Source organism: Grampus griseus (genome assembly GCF_964374135.1).
Source record: "Grampus griseus genome assembly, chromosome: 9".
Taxonomy (NCBI): Eukaryota; Metazoa; Chordata; class Mammalia; order Artiodactyla; family Delphinidae; genus Grampus; species Grampus griseus.
Window position 1 is genome coordinate 89,348,913 of NC_139003.1, and position 19,450 is coordinate 89,368,362.

General features: G+C 37.7%; 1 protein-coding gene across 1 annotated transcript in view; it reads right to left on the reverse strand.

The window, feature by feature from the left end:
• Positions 1-19,450, reverse strand: part of COG5 (component of oligomeric golgi complex 5) — a 285,669-nt gene that overhangs the window by 88,379 nt on the left and 177,840 nt on the right. The window contains exon 11 of the mRNA XM_082661812.1: positions 17,096-17,177. Within this exon, the coding sequence (XP_082517938.1) occupies positions 17,096-17,177 (82 nt within the window). The remainder of the gene's footprint in view (positions 1-17,095; positions 17,178-19,450) is intronic.

The following is a 19,450-nucleotide window of genomic DNA, read 5'->3' on the forward strand; positions in this document are numbered from 1 at the left end:
TTCTTGCCTACTTTATCAAATATAAGGTGACCGTATGTGCGTGGGTTTATCTCTGGGCTTTCTATCCTCTTCTGTTGATCTATATTTCTGTTTTTGTGCCAGTACCATATTGTCTTGATTACTGTAGCTTTGTAGTATAAGCTGAAATCAGGAAGCCTGATTCTTCCAGCCTCATTTTTTGTTCTCAAGATTACTTTGGCTATTCGGGGTCTTTTGTGCTTCCATACACATTCTGAATTTTTTGTTCTAGTTCTGTGAAAAATGCCATCAGTAGTTTGATACAGATTGCACTGAATCTGTAGATTACTTTGGGTAGTAGAGTCATTTTCACAATGTTGATTCTTTCAATCCAAGAACATGGTATATCTCTCCATGCGTTTGTATCATCTTTAATTTCTTTCATCAGTGTCTTATAGTTTTCTGCATACAGGTCTTTCGTCTCCCTAGGTAGGTTTATTCCTAGGTATTTTATTCTTTGTGTTGCAATGGTAAATGGGAGTGTTTCCTTAATTTCTCTTTCAGATTTTTCTTTACTAGTGTACAGGAATGCCAGAGATTTCTGTGCATTAATTTTGTATGCTGCTACTTTACAAAATTCATTGATTAGTCCTACTAGTTTTCTGGTAGCATGTTTAGGATTCTCTATGTATAGTATCACGTCATCTGCAAACACTGACAGTTTTACTTCTTCTTTTCTGATTTGGATTCCTTTTATTTCTTTTTCTTCTCTGATTGCTGTGGCTAAAACTTCCAAAACTATGTTGAATAACAGTGGTGAGAGTGGGCAACCTTGTCTTGTTCCTGATCTTAGTGGAAGTGGCTTCAGTTTTTCACCATTGAGAACGATGTTGGCTATGGGTTTGTCATATGTGGCCTTTATTATGTTGAGGAAAGTTCCGTCTATGTCTGCCTTCTGGAGGGTTTTTACCATAAATGGGTGTTGAATTTTGTCAAAAGCTTTTTCTGCACCTACTGAGATGATCATATGGTTTTTCTCATTCAATCTGTTAATATGGTGTATCACATTGATTGATCTGCATATATTGAAGAATCCTTGCATTCCTGGGATAAACCCCACTTGATCATGGTACATGATCCTTTTAATGTGCTGTTGGATTATGTTTGCTAGTATTTTGTTGAGGATTTTTGCATCTATGTTCATCAGTGATATTAGCCTGTAGTTTTCTTTTTTGTGACATCTTTGTCTGGTTTTGGTATCAGGGTGATGGTGGCCTTGTAGGATGAGTTTGGGAGTGTTCCTCCCTCTGCTATATTTTGGAAGAGTTTGAGAAGGATAGGTGTTAACTCTTCTCTAAATGTTTGACAGATTCGCCTGTGAAGCCATCTGGTCCTGGGCTTTTGTTTGTTGGAAGATTTTTAATCACAGTTTCAATTTCAGTGCTTGTGACTGGTCTCTTTATATTTTCTATTTCTTCCTGGTTCAGTCTCAGAATGTTGTGCCTTTCTAAAATTTGTCCATTTCTTCCAGGTTGTCCATTTTACTGGCATATAGGTGCTTGCAGTGATCTCTCATGATCCTTTGTATTTCTGCAGTGTCAGCTGTTACTTCTCCTTTTTCATTTCTAATTCTGGTGATTTGAGTCTTTTCCCTATTTTTCTTGATGAGTCTAGCTAACGGTTTATCAAATTTTGTTTATCTTCTCAAAGAACCAGCTTTTAGTTTTATTGATCTTTGTTATTGTTTCCTTCATTTCTTTTTCATTTATTTCTGATCTGGTGTTTATGACTTCTTTCCTTCTGCTAACTTTGGGGGGTTTTTTTGGTGGTTGTTCTTTCTCTAATTGCTTTAGGTGTAAAGTTAAGTTGTTTGAGATGTTTCTTGCTTCTTGAGGTAGGACTGTATTGCTATAAACTTCCCTCTTAGAACTGCTTTTGCTGTATCCCATAGGTTTTGGATCACCGTGTTTTCACTGTCACTTGTTTCTAGGTATTTTCTGATTTCCTCTTTGATTTCTTCAGTGATCTCTTGGTTATTTAGTAGCGTATTGTTTAGCCTCCATGTGTTTGTATTTTTTACAGTTTTTTTCCTGTAATTGATATCTACTCTCATAGCATCACGGTTGGAAAAGATACTTGATATGATTTCAATTTTCTTATATTTACGAAGACCTGATTTGTTACGTAAGATATGATCTCTCCTGGAGAATGTTCCATGAGCACTTGAGAAGAAAGTGTATTCTGTTGTTTTTCGATGGAATGTCCTATAAATATCCATTAAGTCCATCTTGTTTAATGTAACATTTAAAGCTTGTGTTTCCTTATTTATTTTCCTGTTTGGATGATCTGTCCATTGGTGAAAGTGGGGTGTTAAAGCCCCCTATTATTACTGTGTTACTGTCAATTTCCCCTTTTATGGTTGTTAGCATTTGCCTTATGTATTGAGGTGCTATGTTGGGTGCATAAATATTTACATTGTTATATCTTCTTCTTGGATTGATCCCTTGATCATTATGTAGTGTCCTTCTTTATCTCTTGTAATAGTCTTTATTTTTTTTTATTTTTATTTTTTTTGTGGTATGCGGGCCTCTCACCGTTGTGGCCTCTCCCATTGCGGAGCACAGGCTCCGGACGCGCAGGCTCACAGCCATGGCTCACGGGTCCAGCCACTCCGCGGCATGTGGGATCTTCCTGGACCGGGGCACGAACCCATGTCCCCTGCATCGGCAGGCAGACTCTCAACCACTGCGCCACCAGGGAAGCCCAATAGTCTTTATTTTAAAGTCTATTTTGTCTGATATGAGAATTGCTACTCCAGCTTTCTTTTTTCATTTGCATGGAGTATCTTGTTCTAATACCTCACTTTCAGTCTGCACATGTCCCTAGGTCTGAAGTGGGTCTCTTGTAGACAGCATATATATGGGTCTTGTTTTGCATCCATTCAGCCAGTCTATGTCTTTTGCTTGGAGCATATTTAATCCATTTACATTTAAGGTAATTATCGTTATGTATGTCCCTATTACCATTTTCTTAATTGTTTTGGGTTTGTTATTGTAGGTCTTTTCCTTGTCTTGTGTTTCCTGCCTAGAGAAGTTCCTTTAGCATTTGTTGTAAAGCTCGTTTGGTGGTGCTGAATTCTCTTCATTTTTGCTTGTCTGTAAAGGTTTTAATTTCTCCATCAAATCTGAATGAGATCCTTGCTGGGGAGAGTAATCTTGGTTGTAGGTTTTTCCCTCCATCACTTTAAACATGTCCTGCCACTCCCTTCTGGCTTGCCAAGTTTCTGTTGAAAGATTAGTTGTTAATCTTATGCGGATTCCCTTGTATGTTATTGTTGCTTTTCCCTTGCTGCTTTTAATATGTTTTCTTTGTATTTAATTTTTGATAGTTTGATTAATATGTGTCTTGGAGTGTTTCTCCTTGGATTTAGTCTGTATGGGACTCTCTGTGCTTCCTGGACTTGATTAACTATTTCCTTTCCCATATTAGGGAATTTTTCAAGTATAATCTCTTCAAATATTTTCTCAGTCCCTTTCTTTTTCTCTTCTTCTCTGGGACCCCTATAATTCAAATGTTGGTGTGTTTAATGTTGTCCCAGAGGTCTCTGAGACTGTCATGAATTCTTTTCATTCTTTCTCGTTTACTGCTCTCTGTGGTAGTTACTTCCACTATTTTACCTTCCAGGTCACTTATCCGTTCTTCTGCCTCAGTTATTCTGCTATTAATTCCTTCTTGAGTATTTTTAATTTCATTTACTGTGTTGTTCATCATTGTTTGCTTGCTCTTTAGTTCTTCTAGGTCCTTGTTAAACTTTTCTTGTATTTTCTCCATTCTATTTCCAAGATTTTGTGTCATTTTTACTATCATTACTCTGAATTCTTTTTCAGGTAGACTGCCTATTTCCTCTTCATTTGTTTGGTCTGGTGGGTTTTTACTTTGCTCCTTCATCTGCTGTGTATTTCTCTGTCTTATTTTGTTTAACATACTGTGTTTGGGGTCTCCTTTTTGCAGGCTGCAGGTTTATAGGTCCTACTGTATTTGGTGTCTGCCCTCAGTGGGTAAGGTTGGTTCAGTGGGTTGTGTAGGTTTCCTGGTGGAGTGGACTGGTGCTTGTGTTCTGGTGGATGAGGCTGGATCTTGTCTTTCTGTAGGCAGGACCACATCTGGTGGTGTGTTTTGGGGTGTCTGTGAACTTAGTATGATTTTAGGCAGCGTCTCAGCTAATGGGTGGGGTTGGGTTCCTGTCTTGCTAGTTGTTTGGCATGGGGTGTCCAGCACTGGAGACTGCTTGCCGTTGGGTGGAGCTGGGTCTTAGCATTGAGACGAAGATCTCTGGGAGAGCTCTCGCCAACTGATATTACGTGGCGTCCAGAGGTCTCTGGTGGTCCAATGTCCTGAACTTGGCTCTCCCACCTCAGAGGCTCAGGCCTGATACTTGGCCGGAGCACCAAGACCATGTCAGCCACACAGCTTACATGTAAGTGGGTTAAATTCTCCAATCCAAAGGCACAGGGTGGCCAGCCTTCTGTGCTCCGCTTGGTCTTCCAACCGGGCATTGTCCTCCGTGCCTGGTCAATATGGATAGTCTGCTTAGGATCCAGGTCCAGCTGCATTCCCTAGCATCTAGAAGAAGCAGCCATCGTCCCCATCCTCTCCTATCCCTGCCGCAACTTGTCACCAAATAATATATTTTTAAAGAAAAAATACCTTATCAGTTGATCTCACCCATTTTTATATGTTGTTTCACCTATGCTGAAAATCCAGACTCAGTTTGATACCAACATAATTATTTATTTACGCCACACCACACAAACAACTGTCTGAATATAACAATAACAATACTATCGATAACATGGTTATGGAAAAGAGGTAATGTGTTTTTTGGGAAGTTCTTGTTATCCTATAAGTATATCCCAGTAGGGCTATAAAAAATCATTACTGTGGGGCTTCCCTGGTGGTGCAGTGGTTGAGAGTCTGCCTGCCGATGCGGGGGACACAGGTTCGTGCCCCGGTCCGGGAAGATCCCACATGCCGCAGAGCAGCTGGGCCCGTGAGCTATGGTCGCTAAGCCTGCGCGTCCGGAGTCTGTGCTCCGCAACAGGAGAGGCCACAACAGTGAGAGACCCGCATACCACAAAAAAAATAATAATAATTACTGCGTTTAAAAGTAAAGTAGTCATAAAATAGATAAACAACAAGGACCTACTACTGCTGTATAGCACAGGGAACAATATTCAATACCTTGTAATAACCTATAATGGAAAAGAATCTGAAAAAGAATATATATATTCAGTTATATACATATAACCGAATCACTGTGCTGTAGACCTGAAACTAACACAACCTTATAATTTAAATATACTTCAATCTAAAAAAGAGGTTTTAAAAAAAAGAAAGTAAAGTAGTCAAATGAGTAAAGTAAAAAGTCAAATGAAAGACTGCCTCTCTGTGTGGTTATGCCACCAACTGGACACATTATTGCATTAATATTTTACTTTTAATTTTTAGTAATTTCTTCTTTCATTTTAATTTTGTTTTATAACTATATAAAATATTTATATAAGTTCAAAACTAAATCTCCACAACAAAGTATACTCATAGAAGTCTAGGTTCCATCCCTGTCCTCTCCTATGTATTCTTTACACACTCCCTCCCCCAACTACTGGTAACCATTTTGTTCTGGATTTTATGGTTTATCCTTCTATTTGTTAAAAATATGGGCCAAGGGCTTCCCTGGTGGTGCAGTGGTTGGGAGTCCGTCTGCCGATGCAGGGGATGTGGGTTCGTGCCCCAGTCCGGGAAGACCCCATGTGCCGCAGAGCGGCTGGGCCCGTGAGCCTGCACGTCCAGAGCCTGTGCTCCACAACGGGAGAGGCCACAACAGTGAGAGGCCCGCATATCGCAAAAAAAAATATATATATATATATGGGCCAAAATGTGTATTTACTTATACCACTCCCTTTCTTATTAGCACACTGTAGACATATTTCTCTATAACTTGGAGATTGCTCCATAGTAGTATAAAAAGATATTCCTCATTCCTTCTTTTTTCTTTCTCATTCCTTTTTATAGCTGCATGGCATTCCATTCTATGGATGCACCATAGTTTGTTTACCTAATCCCCTAGTGATGAACATTTGGGCTGTTTTCAGTTTTTTTTCCAAATAATGATGCAATGAACAGCCTTGTGAATATGTCTCTTCATGCTTTTCCTAGTTCATTTATGGAATACATCCTTAGAAGTAGAGTTGCCGAGTAAAAAAGCAACTGCTTACATAATTTTGTTAGATACTTATATACTTTGTTAGGTAATTTTGTTAGAAACTCCCCTCTATAAGGTTTGTATGCTAATTAGCATTGCATTAGAGTGACTATTTTCTCATAAGTTTGCCATGTGTTATCAAACTTTTTTTTACTTTTTTGCTAGTTTGATAGATGAGAAATGGTGTTTCTGTATACTTTTATTTTGCATCTTTCTATTTATAGGTGACACTGAGCATCTTTTACAAATGCTTAAGAGATACCTACACTTTTTTTGGCAGGGTTGTTGGCCTTTTTCTTCTTATTTTAGAAGCTTTTTATATATTAGTGATACTAACTCCTTTTCTTTGATATAAGTTATAAATATTTTTCTAGTTTGTCATTGTCATTTTATTTTGCTTAAGGGTTTCTTTGCCATGTAAATTTTTTAACATAATCAAATTATCAATCTTTTCATCACTGCTTCTGGATATTAAATCAGAGAAGCTGCTTGTTCACTTGTGTTCCTTCTGGCACTTGAATGGTTTCATATTTCACATTTAATTCTTTGATCCACTTGGAATTTACCCTGCTATGTGAGCAAAGTGGGGATTTTTTTTCTCTTAGCTCTTTTTATCTCTATCTCCTCTTCAACTCTAAGCACTTTATTCATTTCCATAACTACTGGATCACTTTTATCCATTCAACAAATCTCCATGGAAGATTTAATTAAATATCTTAGTCTCATATTTGCTTTCTTCTTTTACCTCAGTGAAAACTGCTTCATAGTTTATAACTAATGATATAAAATGCTCACTGTAAAAAATCAAATAAAGGCATAAGGAAAAAAGTAAATGTTACCTGGTATCCTATTATCCTACAATAATCATGCTAACATTTTTTCACCATGCTTCTGAGTCCCTGTTTATCACATATATATACTGTTGTTTGTGTTCTAAAAGTACTTCGTATTTTAGGGTCTCATTTACCTTATAAGTGTTTACTATTTTTTTAACGAGAAGTATTTTTATTTGACAGATTGGTTTTCTCCTCAGATTTTCTAATACTTAAAGCCTTTGATATTAACACTTTAGGGATCCATTTCAACAGGATGTTTATTTTGTATTAAGCACTGCGCTATGTGATAGGAATGTAATATGGAATAAAAGTACACAGAGACGCTTTCTCTAGAGCCTAATGGGAGATACAGCGAGGCAAGGAGGTGAGCCAGTACAATGCAGTGGGGTAAGGACTGAAACTGGGAACATGTCAGAGTTTTGTGGGAGCAGATAGAGGATATCATACCCATATTTGAGTGTGTGTATGGGGAAGGAGGCGTCAAGGAACACTTTATTTCTAAAGTGAGAATGGAAAGATGAGTGTGACTTTTCCAGATGAACCGGGGATATAGACATGTGTTTCAGGTATTTGTAAATACTGAGAAGAAGGAGGGTGATTCATTCAGGAACAAAAGCTCAAGGACAGAAATTTTAAAAATTAAAAAGGAAAGAAATGATTGCTAAAGAGAGGAAGGGACCAGAGAAGTCAGGTTGGGACTGTATCCTGAGAGTAACAGGGGTAAGAAGAGTGGAAGAAGAAGAGTTGTTAAGACCAGTGCTCCCATCTTAACAACTAAAGAAGCCAGAGTATTGTTTAAAATTCAGGCTTGCCCCATACAGAGAACCTCTGCTGGACAAGAGGGAAACTGGAAAAGCTTTCAGTGGTTCGTGGAACTGGAGTGACAATTTTTAAACTTAAAGATTCTCAACCCAAGCATCCTATGGAAGATTTACTTAGTTACGCAGTTGCAGGGAAGCTGGGGAACTAGGTCTAAGCTTCAAAAAGCACAGGTCAAAATATCCTTCATATTTCTGGAAACCTATCTTAGGAAACAAAGACCACCTGGGGGGAGAGAACATGCTACCAACAGAGGCAGGTCTTCCTTCCCATGAAGACATTCACCAGATTGTGCAGTTTCATGTGGCGGGAGGCTAAAAGAGCTTGTCTGAAAGCCACTGGAGGACAGAGAAAGATAACCTCAATATTTCAGGGCTAAGGCGACAAAGACCCTCCAACTTCTCAATTAAAGGCCTGGGAGAAGCATGCCTTAAAAAAGGGGAGGGGCTTCCCTGGTGGCGCAGTGGTTGAGGGTCCGCCTGCCGATGCGGGGGACGCGGGTTCGTGCCCCGGTCCAGGAGGATTCCGCATGCTGCGGAGCGGCTGGGCCCGTGGGCCATGGCTGCTGGGCCTGTGCGTCTGGAGCCTGTGCTCCGCGGCGGGAGAGGCCACAACATTGAGAGGCCTGCGTACCGCAAAAAACAAAAAAAACAGAAAAAAAAAAGGGGGAGAATTAGAGATATACTGAGTCCTATTAAAAGTGCAACTACCCCAAACCAACCCAATCCTAGAGTGAACTGAAATGGTCATACAAAGGGAGAGAAAAGAAACCAACAAAATACTTCATAATATGCAAATAAAATCCTATGAATCAGTAAGACATACAATTCTATAGAAAATCAACAGACGTGTAAAAGAGCATATGCAAATGGCCAATATATATATGGAAAAATGAATAATATCATTAATCATAAAGGAAATAAAAATTAAAGCTACAATGTGATTTGACTAAACATCCACCAGAAAGATAGAACAAAAAACAGAAAATAGCAAGTGATTAAGGCTGTGGACAAACTGGGACTCTCATATACTGTCAATGGGAGTTTAAATTGGTACAGTGACACTGGAAAACTTTTTGGCAGTGTCTACTAAAGCTGAACATATGCATACTCTATCACCTACTATATTCATTTCCTATAGCTGCCGTAACGAGTCACCACAAACTTGGTGGCTTAAAACAATATGTGTCTTATCTTGCAGTTCTGGAGGTCAGAAGTACAAATTTGGTCTCACTAAATCAAAATCAAGGTGTCAGCAGAGCTACTTTCCTTCTGGAGGTTCTAAGGGAGTTTCTACTTGACCTTTTCACCTACCTCCATTCCTTGGCTTGTGGTCCCCTTCTAGCAGTTACATCACTCCGATCACTGTTTCCACGATTACATCTCCTCTTCTGACTCTGCTACTGCCCTCTTACCCTTCTAAGGCCCTTGATGACTACACCAGGCCCACTCAGAAGATCCAGGATAATCTCTCCATCTCAAGATCTTTAAATTATATCTGCAAAATCCATTCTGCCATGTAAGGTAACACATGCAAATTTCTGGGAGGGCTATTATTCTGTCTACCACACCTACCTATTTTCCATTCCTCGGTTTATTCCCAATAAAAAAGGACAGAATTGTCAGAGGTAGCATTATTTAAAATAGCTCAAAATGGGAAACCACCCAAATACCCACCTATAGTATGGTGGATAAAATATAATATGGCATATTGACCGAATGGTTTATTAAACAACATTGGGAATGACCTACAAGGACATGCAACAACATGGAGGACTCTTAGAAACATGGAGCGAGAGACGTCAGAAAACAAGCACAAGATTAAAACTGGATGATTTTATCTGCATAAAATAGCAATAATTGGGCTTCCCTCGTGGCGCAGTGGTTAAGAATCCACCTGCCAATGCAGGAGACATGGGTTTGAGCCCTGGTCCAGGAAGATCCCACATGCTGTGGAGCAACTAAGCCCGTGTGCCACAACTACTGAGCCTGCTCTCTAGACCCCGCGAGACACAACTACTGTAGCCCACACACCTAGAGCCCGTGCTCCTCAACAAGAGAAGCCACTGCAATAAGAAGCCTGCACACCACAACGAAAGAGTGGTTCCTGCTCTCCGCAACTAGAGAAAAGCCCGCATGCAGCAACGAAGACCCACCACAGTCAAAAATAAAATAAATGAATAAAAATAAAATAAATGAATTATTGCTCATTTAAATAGCAATAATTAAAGCAAAAAAAAAACCAAACCCATCTCTACCATCAGAAATTAGTGGTTACTCTTCTTAGGAGAAGAAGAGGCAGAAACTAGAAGGGGGCATGAGGGGAGCCAGGTATATTCTGGATTCAGGTAAAATTCTGGTAATATTCAGGTAATATTCTGGTAATATTCAGGTAATATTCTGGTAATATTCAGGTAATATTCTGTTTCTTGATCTTGATGCTGTTCTTGATCTTGGTTACACAGCTATATTGAGATTTGAAATATTCATTTAGGTATATAAGTATGATACACATACCTTTTCTTTATGAGTACAGTTGGCCCTTGAACAACACGGGTTAGAGCTGTGTGGGTCCACATACATGTGGATTTTTCAATAGTAAATACTACAGTACTACACAATCTGCAGTTGGCTGAATCTGCAGGTGTGGAACCACAGATCTGGAGAGCCGACCATAGTGATACATGGATTTTTGACTGCACAAAACGTCGGTCCTCCTAACCCCCATGCTGTTCAATGGTCAACTGTATTATACTTTAATGAAAGTTTTTTTTTTTTTTTTTTTTTTTTTTGCGGTACATGGGGCTCTCACTGTTGTGGCCTCTCCCATTGCAGAGCACAGGCTCCGGACACGCAGGCTCAGCGGCCATGTCTCACGGGCCCAGCCGCTCTGCGGCATGTGGGATCTTCCCGGACCGGGGCACGAACCCATGTCTCCTGCATCAGCAGGCGGACTCTCAACCACTGCGCCACCAGGGAAGCCCCAATGAATGATTTTTAAAAAGAGAAGTCAATGAAAGACTTTTCAAGTCTTTTAAGATTTTTGCAGTTTTATTTAGATATAATTGACTTATAACATTTATTAATATGTACAACATAATGATTTGATATATCTGCAAGATTTTATCAGAGAATTATATGATCAAATTTGTCCTGTCAAAGAAAGTTTCTAAAAAGTTGCTCGATGACTAGACTTAATTTCTGCCAGGTTATACAAACTTTCAGTACTTTTAAAAAACACTCCTCTCAAGTTCTCAAATCTAGAGACTTCTCTTTTTCAGCAAGCTCCAAGTTTTCTTCTTTATGTGCTACATGGTGCTCAGGATGGTCCCTTGTAAACTCATTAGAGCTCTGTAGCAAAAGAATACTTCAGGGGCTTCCCTGGTGGCACAGTGGTTGAGAGTCCGCCTGCCGATGCAAGGGACACAAGTTCGTGCCCCGGTCCGGGAAGATCCCACGTGACGCAGAGCGGCTGGGCCTGTGAGCCATGGCCGCTGAGCCTGCACGTCCGGAGCCTGTGCTCCACAAAGGGAGAGGCCACAATAGTGAGAGGCCCATGTACCGCAAAAAAAAAAAAAAAAAAAAAAAAAAAAGCTTCAGTTGCAGGGATCAAAATTCTAAAAGGTACTTAAAATGAGGGTGTGAGATCTATCTCCTAAGTATATATATTTAAGTTGTACATTAACTTTTAGGAAATGCATCACAGGGACTTCCCTGGTGGTGCAGTGGTTAAGAATCTGCCTGCCAACACAGGGGGCACAGGTTCAATCCCTGGTCCAAGAAGATCCCACATGCCGCGGAGCAACTAAGCCCATGTGCCACAACTACTGAGTCTGTGCTCTAGAGCCCGCGAGCCACAACTACTGAACCCACGTGCCTCAACTACTGAAGCCCTCACGCCTAGAGCCTGTGCTCTGCAATAAGAGAAGCCACCGCAATGAGGAGCCCATGAACTGCAATGAAGAGTAGTCCCCGCTCACCGCAACTAGAGAAAGCCTGTGCACCACAATGAAGACCCAATGCAGCCAAAAAAAAAAGAAATGCATCACAGTAAAATCTCATTTAACATGGACACCATTCTAACATTTTTTTTAATCTACACTAAAGTATTCATAATTGTATAGCTTGTTTATCTCCCTATTTCAAAGGAAGAGTGGACTCCCAATTTATCACTGTATCTTTAAAAAGGTAAAGATAATCAGTTTTAGCATATATTTTAAGTCTTAAAGCTTTCTATATCTTCTAATGTGCCTATCTCCTAAAGCATTTCTCTTATTCACACTTGATTTTCCAAAGCACTACAGATATATACCATGTAGCTTTCTTAACTGTATGAATCAACTCCTTGAGTTGCTTAAGAGTTTTGATAGATTAATATTGCACAAAGGGTTTTAAAACAGATTTACTTGCCAGAACATTTTAAGCATATTTCAAAAAATGTTTTTAAGTGCTTATGCTATTATAAAAGGGCACTGGCATCTTTTCTTCCTTGCTTCCTTCCTCTTTTTCTTTCGTCCTTCCTTCCAGTCAACAAGCATTTATTGAAGCCTTACTGTGTGCTAGGTACACTTTTAGCCATTGAAGATACTACTACCATGACCAATATAGTATTCCATGTCTTATGGGGAATTAAATTCTAGTGAGAGGAGGGAAGAGTTCAGACTAAATAAATAGTGTATTAGTAAGTGATGAGAGCTATGGAGAAAACTAAGGGGGATAAGACATTCTGGGAAAATCACTTTATAAAGAAGAATTATGAAGTCATTTCAAAGAGTTCAAAATGGTAATGTTTATTTTGCTTGTTTCTATTGAGACTTGAAAAATATATGTATCATAAGCCAACAGGTTGGTGAACAAACATTATCTGGAAACTACAATGAGAAATAACAGACATAAAGCTTAGAAATCATCTTGGAAATAACTATCAGCCACAGATAATTAAAGCAGCACATTTCCTACAGAAGCTATTCTGAATATTCACAGTGACAAGTTCAGGCCCCTTTCCTTTTAAATAAAGTAAATTCACTGTCAAACCCCTAGATTATATTTTATTATATCTAATAGAACTTATTTTTATTAAGCATGAACATTTAAAATCAGAAGGAACATGTTTCTAACTAGGAAATTTTTCCTTTAGATATTTTCTGCCAAATATTACTTACTTAACACAATCTGTTACACTGTATATAATCTTCAACTCTGCAGATGATTGCATCTCCTTTATATTGCCTGTCTATAATTTTAAACAATTACTACAGTACACTCCAGGGACTATATGTGCTATATAAATGGACTCTGTCTCTTTCTCCAGCCTTGAAGCTGGGCAAATGCAGACCTTGTAGGCCTGTAGGGTGCAGCCCAACAGGTTCTCAGGTGTTTATCACTTTATTTTAATTTTGTAGTATTTTTCCTCAAGGAAAAGGATTAGAGAGAATATATCTGTTCCTCACACAAGACTGGGAGGAGTGCCTGTTCCTGAAAGCCAAACTAAAAAGCCTCACAATTCACAGAGTATCTGGTAGAGTCTAGCCTCTGTAGTGGGAAATAAGTAGCTCTAGACTAAACACTGCTCAGGTTTTGCCAAAAAATCTAAAAAGCAAGACTCAAAGGAACCGAATTGTTTTTTAGTAACTTGACAGTACCCTAGAGTAAGAATACTTAACAGGAAGACAAAAGTATCTAGTACTAAACAAGGTAAAATTCATGTGTGATACTGAATCACAAATTATTAGACATGCAAAAAAGTAGGAAAAAATATCAATGAGGAAGAAGAAGAAAATTCAATCAACCAGACCCAGAACTGACAGAGAGGACTGAATTAGAGACAAGGGCATTTCCATTCCAGTCGCACTCCCTAGAGTTATACTCTCTTAATATCTGTGTGACTTGTTGGGATGAAGTTTACGTTATACAATTACTAAAAATGTGCTAAATCAACCAATAATAAACAATATTGGGAGATGTAATGGTTAAAGGTTTGAAATATTTCAAGTATCCTAAGGTTATTTCTTTGGTATGTTCCTACCACATTGAGAGAAAAAAATATTCAAAATGCCAATTAAGTTTACTCATTAAAGAAAGAAAATAAAATACTGTCTACAGGGCTTCCCTGGTGGTGCAGTGGTTAAGAATCCGCCTGCCAATGCAGGGGACATGGGTTCAAGCCCTGGTCCTGGAAGATCCCACATGCCGTGGAGCAACTAAGCCCGTGCGCCACAACTACTGAGCCTGTGCTCTAGAGCTCAGGAGCCACAACTACTGAGCCTGTGTGCCACAACTACTGAAGCCCGTGCACCTAGAGTCCGTGCTCTGCAACGAGAAGCCACCGCAATGAGAAGCCCCCGCAATGAGAAGCCCGCACACCGCAACAAAGAGTAGCCCCTGCTCGCTGCAACTAGAGAAAGCACACGTGCAGCAACCAAGACCCAACGCAGCCAAAAATAAATTAATTAAATAAATAAAATTTTAAAAAAAAGAGAGTAGGAATATACCAATATAAAAAAAAAAAATACTGTCTACAACAACTCCAAGGTTTTGTAAAGGCTTTGAAGTGATAAAGTGAAATTTTAATGAATGCTTGAAAACAGCAACAATGAGCTTTTACATTGCTTTCTTTTATTCTAAAAACTGAGGTTTTAATGAATTTTGTAATTATGCTTATATATTTCGTAGGTCAGTTTACATCTTTGTGTTTTCCTACTGGTATGTGAGTAAATGTATTCCACAACTGGCTTATAGTGTGAAAGTTAAATATTAAAGAAAACTTCATCATAACTGGTTTCATGAAAAACCATTACTTTCATACATGGAGTAAGAAACTATTGAAAGGCTGTATTTATATAATACTATATTTGAATATTTGAAAAACTACCTCCTAAAACTGATAAATCAGACATTTTTCAAAACTAAAAACTTTCGTCATTTGGAAGATACTGTTAAGAAAATGTAAAGGCAAACCACAGACAGGGGACTATATTTGTAAAACATACATCTGAGAAAGGACTTGGAATCAGATATACAAGGATATTTTAAGACTCAATAATAAGACGACAAGCAATAAGCTAAAAAAATTAAATAAAACTAAAAAGTCAGTAACTTTGATGAACACTTAACCAAAGAAGATATACAGATGGGAAATAAACCTATGAAAATCTAGTCTTTAGGCTAGTGAAGTTAAAACCACAATGAAAGTTCACTGAACACTCACAAGAATGGCTAAAATTAAAATGACAGGGCTTCCCTGGTGGCGCAGTGGTTGGGAGTCCGCCTGCCGATGCAGGGAACGTGGGTTCGTGTCCCGGTCTGGGAGGATCCCACATGCGGCGGAGCGGCTGGGCCCGTGAGCCATGGCCGCTGAGCCCGCGCGTCCGGAGCCTGTGCTCTGCGGCAGGAGGGGCCGCAGCGGTGAGAGGCCCGCGTACCGCAAAATAAATAAATAAATAAATAAGACAATATCATGGATTGATGAAAATATAGAAGAATTATCATACATTGTTGATGGGGATGAAAAATGGTACATCTATCTTGGGAAACAGTTCAGCAGTTTTTTAAAGTTAAACATATACTTATCAAATGATCAGGAAATTCCACTCTATGTGTTTACCCAAGAGAATGAAGACATATGTCTACAAAAGACCTGTATGTAAATGACTGTAGTAGCTTTATTCATAATAACCCCAAACTGTAATAAACCAGTTATTCCCCCAACTGGAGAATAGATAAATTGTGTATATCTACACAATGAAATTCTAATCAGCAATAAAAAGAAATGGACTACTGGTACATGCAACAACATGAATAAACCTTAAAATAACTACGTTGCTATACAAGAACTCATACTGCATGATTCCAGTTTTATGAAAATCTAGGAAAAGCTAACTTATACAGACAGAAACCTTATCATTAGCTGCCAGGAGCCAAGAGGTAGGAATAGGAGATTAACTATAAGAGTACATTAGGGACATGGGGGTGGGGTGTTGGTGATAGAAATGTTCTATATCTTTTTTTTTTTTTTGCGGTACGCAGGCCCCTCACCGCTGTGGCCTCTCCCGTTGCGGAGCACAGGATCCGGACGTGCAGGCTCAGCAGCCATGGCTCACCGGCATGGCTCTCCGCGGCATGTGGGATCCTCCCCAACCGGGGCACGAACCCGCGTCCGCTGCATCGGCAGGCAGACTCTCAACCACTGCGCCACCAGGGAAGCCCTGTTCTATATCTTAATTGTGATGGTGGTTATAAGGACGTAAACATCTGTCAAAAATTCATAGAATTTTCTGCTCAAAGTTGGTGAATTTTATATATGTAAATTACATCTCAAAAAAGCTGCCCAAAACAGATACCTAAAGCAGGGAGAAGCACAGTATTCTTTGAGTAGGGTGATTTGTAGAAGTAAATAGAATGAATCAGTCCTAAATAAACCTCTGCTTAAGTTCTGTCTGGGCACACACAAATGAAGACCTTCTCTGTGGTCACTGCCTTGCTGCACACTCCTTTAGAAATAGAAGTAGGGAAGCAAGGTAGTGTGGTTAATTCATTCTGGAGTTGTCAGGGACTAAATAATGTTTACATTATTAGGTACTTTCAGTAACTGTGAATAACAACTACATACAAACTCTCAAAACACTTTTAAAAGGCCTAGGTACATTCAATGCTCTTACATTCAGTGATTAGACAAAAACACTTATATGATATTAGCTAGTTTGTATACTTCATTGTTTAGAACTACCCTGTGTGCCATTATTTCATGACAAAAACAAACTAAGAAAAATGTGTTGGATTATATTTGGTTAAGCAACTTTTAATTCATGATGTGGGTATTTCAGCTGTTCATTCATCAAATCTTCATTTTAACAATAAAGGAAAAGCTATAAGGTCTCTGCCTTTTAATATCTCTTTGTTAGGAATTAAAATACTCTACAAGCTTTAACTAAATTCTTCAACATCAATCACCCTTTACATAGGAAAAATTCAGGTTCCTCTGACTGAATTATGGAGAATTAACTTATTCTTCTGGAGCATTTTATTTCACATCCTAAGTATTTTAAAAGTGTAAAAAAAGAATTTATTGCTTATATAACTGAATATATAGGTAACATAAGAAATGACAATTAGCCAGGAGTTTTTAAAAGATGTTTTATAAATAGAGCAAAACTTCTTGATATTAAATTTTAAAGTAACTGAAAAACTGTGAAATCAACTTGCAAAATAAATACTGTACTTACAGTTTGTTGCTGTCTGAAACTGAGAAGAAAGTGCCTGAGTAACTGAATTCCAAAATGTGTATAAAATTTCAGCGTGTCCATCCTATGACCCAAAAAAAGGGATGTATTATTTTTTTTTAATTACAATGGATAAGACATAGCATTGAAAAAGTATTAAAAATGTATTTCAGTCTATCAAACAATGGAATTATTAAGTAACTAAGTAGAAATATATAGATTAGTCAAATAATGTCTCATGTCATCATCCTTCTCTGCTACATACTAGCTGTGTGAGCTTGGGCAAGTTGCTAAATCATTCTGTGCCTCCCTGCCCTCTGTAAAATGGAGATAACAGTACCCACACTGCAGGATTATTACAAGGACTTTAAAAGTTTATTAAAGTAAACTCTTGGGACAGCTCTTGACATATAATAAATCTTCAGTGAATGTTATTATTATTACAATTATTATCATCATCATTTTATATACAGAAGGCAATTTTTGTTACCATAAGAAAATGAAGAACAAGCATGCTTAGACCAAGAGTGACCACCAAGATACAATTCACCAATTACGAAAGAGAACTGCCTGAAGTATAGACACAATTTTGTTTTTGTTTTTTTAAGTCACAGGAATTCCTATTACTCAGCTTAGCAGGATACAGGCACTCAACTATTAATACATATTTTAGAAAGTAATTACTAAAAGGAAAAGATAAAGATTAGTTTAAGTGTCATTTGTTAAAACCGGACAAAGTATTTTAATACTGTTCAAAGAAAACGACACTTACAGAAATTTTACCAAGCCCTTTAAGGTACTTCTACATGTGTGATAATATTATATCAAATTGCCGTTATTCTATTTTTGAAGTACAACAATGCCAATTACACATGGTTCACCCTAGTAACATAAATATGTATAATGTTGAAATATGACTACTGTCATAAAAAAGAATAATTAGGAAATTCATTCATTCTGCTTTAGTTTTGTACTTGCAAAGAATGAAATTCTACTTTTCAAGGTTATAAGAAAGAAAATGAGCAATGAAAAATACTGATTTCTCATTTTTATGCCTATGCACATATCTACTTTCCTTGTTGTTTGTTTCTTTCATAAGTTTTGTTTTGAATTCAAATGGGTATTGTGTATCATAAAAAGGCAAATCAAATAATTGCTAATTTCTTATGCAGTGATCACAAAATAGATTCAGATTACCAAGATTTTATGCAATATGTGTATTGTATATCAAACACTTTAAAGTGGATGTTTTTCCAACAAGGACCTACAGCACAGAGAACTATATTCAATATCTTGTAATAACTTGTAATGGGAAAGAATCTGAAAAAGAATATATATACATATATAAATAAATGAGTCACTTTGCTGTACTGAAACTAACACAACATTGTTAATCAATTATACTTTAGTAAAAAAAAATAAAGTGAATGTTTTTCATCATATTAAAGAACCATTTTAATACATCACATTAACAAAATGAAGGACAAAACCACATGATTATCTCAACTGATGCACAAAAACGCATTTGACAAAATTCAACACACTTTCATGATAAAACCACTCAACAAGCTAGGAACAAGCTAGGTAATTACCTCAATATATTAAAGGTCATATATGAAAAGTCTACAGATAACAACATAATGGTAAAAATCTGAAAGATGTCTAAGATGCAGGAAATTTGGTGACTATATATGCTTCTACATACACACACATACATACACTTTAAAAAGTAAACTTGGGTCAGTCTTGCTTAAGCATACAAATACAAAATTCTCACATATAATAGCAAATTGATTTCAGTATTTGAATTATCTACCTCAACAAGTAGGATTTATGTCAGCAAGGTACCCATCATTAAATATTAGGAAATATATTAATATAAGAGCCTAATGTCTCCAGAAGGAAATCTACAGGATCATTTAGCTGAGGTAATAAAAGGCAATTAATACCCTTTAATTAACAAAATAATACCCAGTCCTCATATGTTTTAAGTTCATAGAAAACAATGCATGAAACGATTCTTATACTTTTAAAATTATGATAAAAATCACAAAATTTACCATCTTTACTGCTTTTAAGTGTACAGCAGTGTTAACTCTATGTACCTTGATGTGCAACAGATCTCTGGAACTTTCTCATCTTGTAAAACTGAAACTCTAAACCCATTGAGCAACAACTCCCATTTTCTTTCTCCCCCCAGCCCTTGGAAACTACCTATCTACTTTCTGTTTCTAAGAATGTGACTACTTGAGATACCTCATGTGAGTGGAATCATACAATATTTGTTTTTTTGTGTGACTAGATTATTTCATTTAGCATGATGTCCTTAAGTTTCATCCATCTTTAGCATGTAACAGA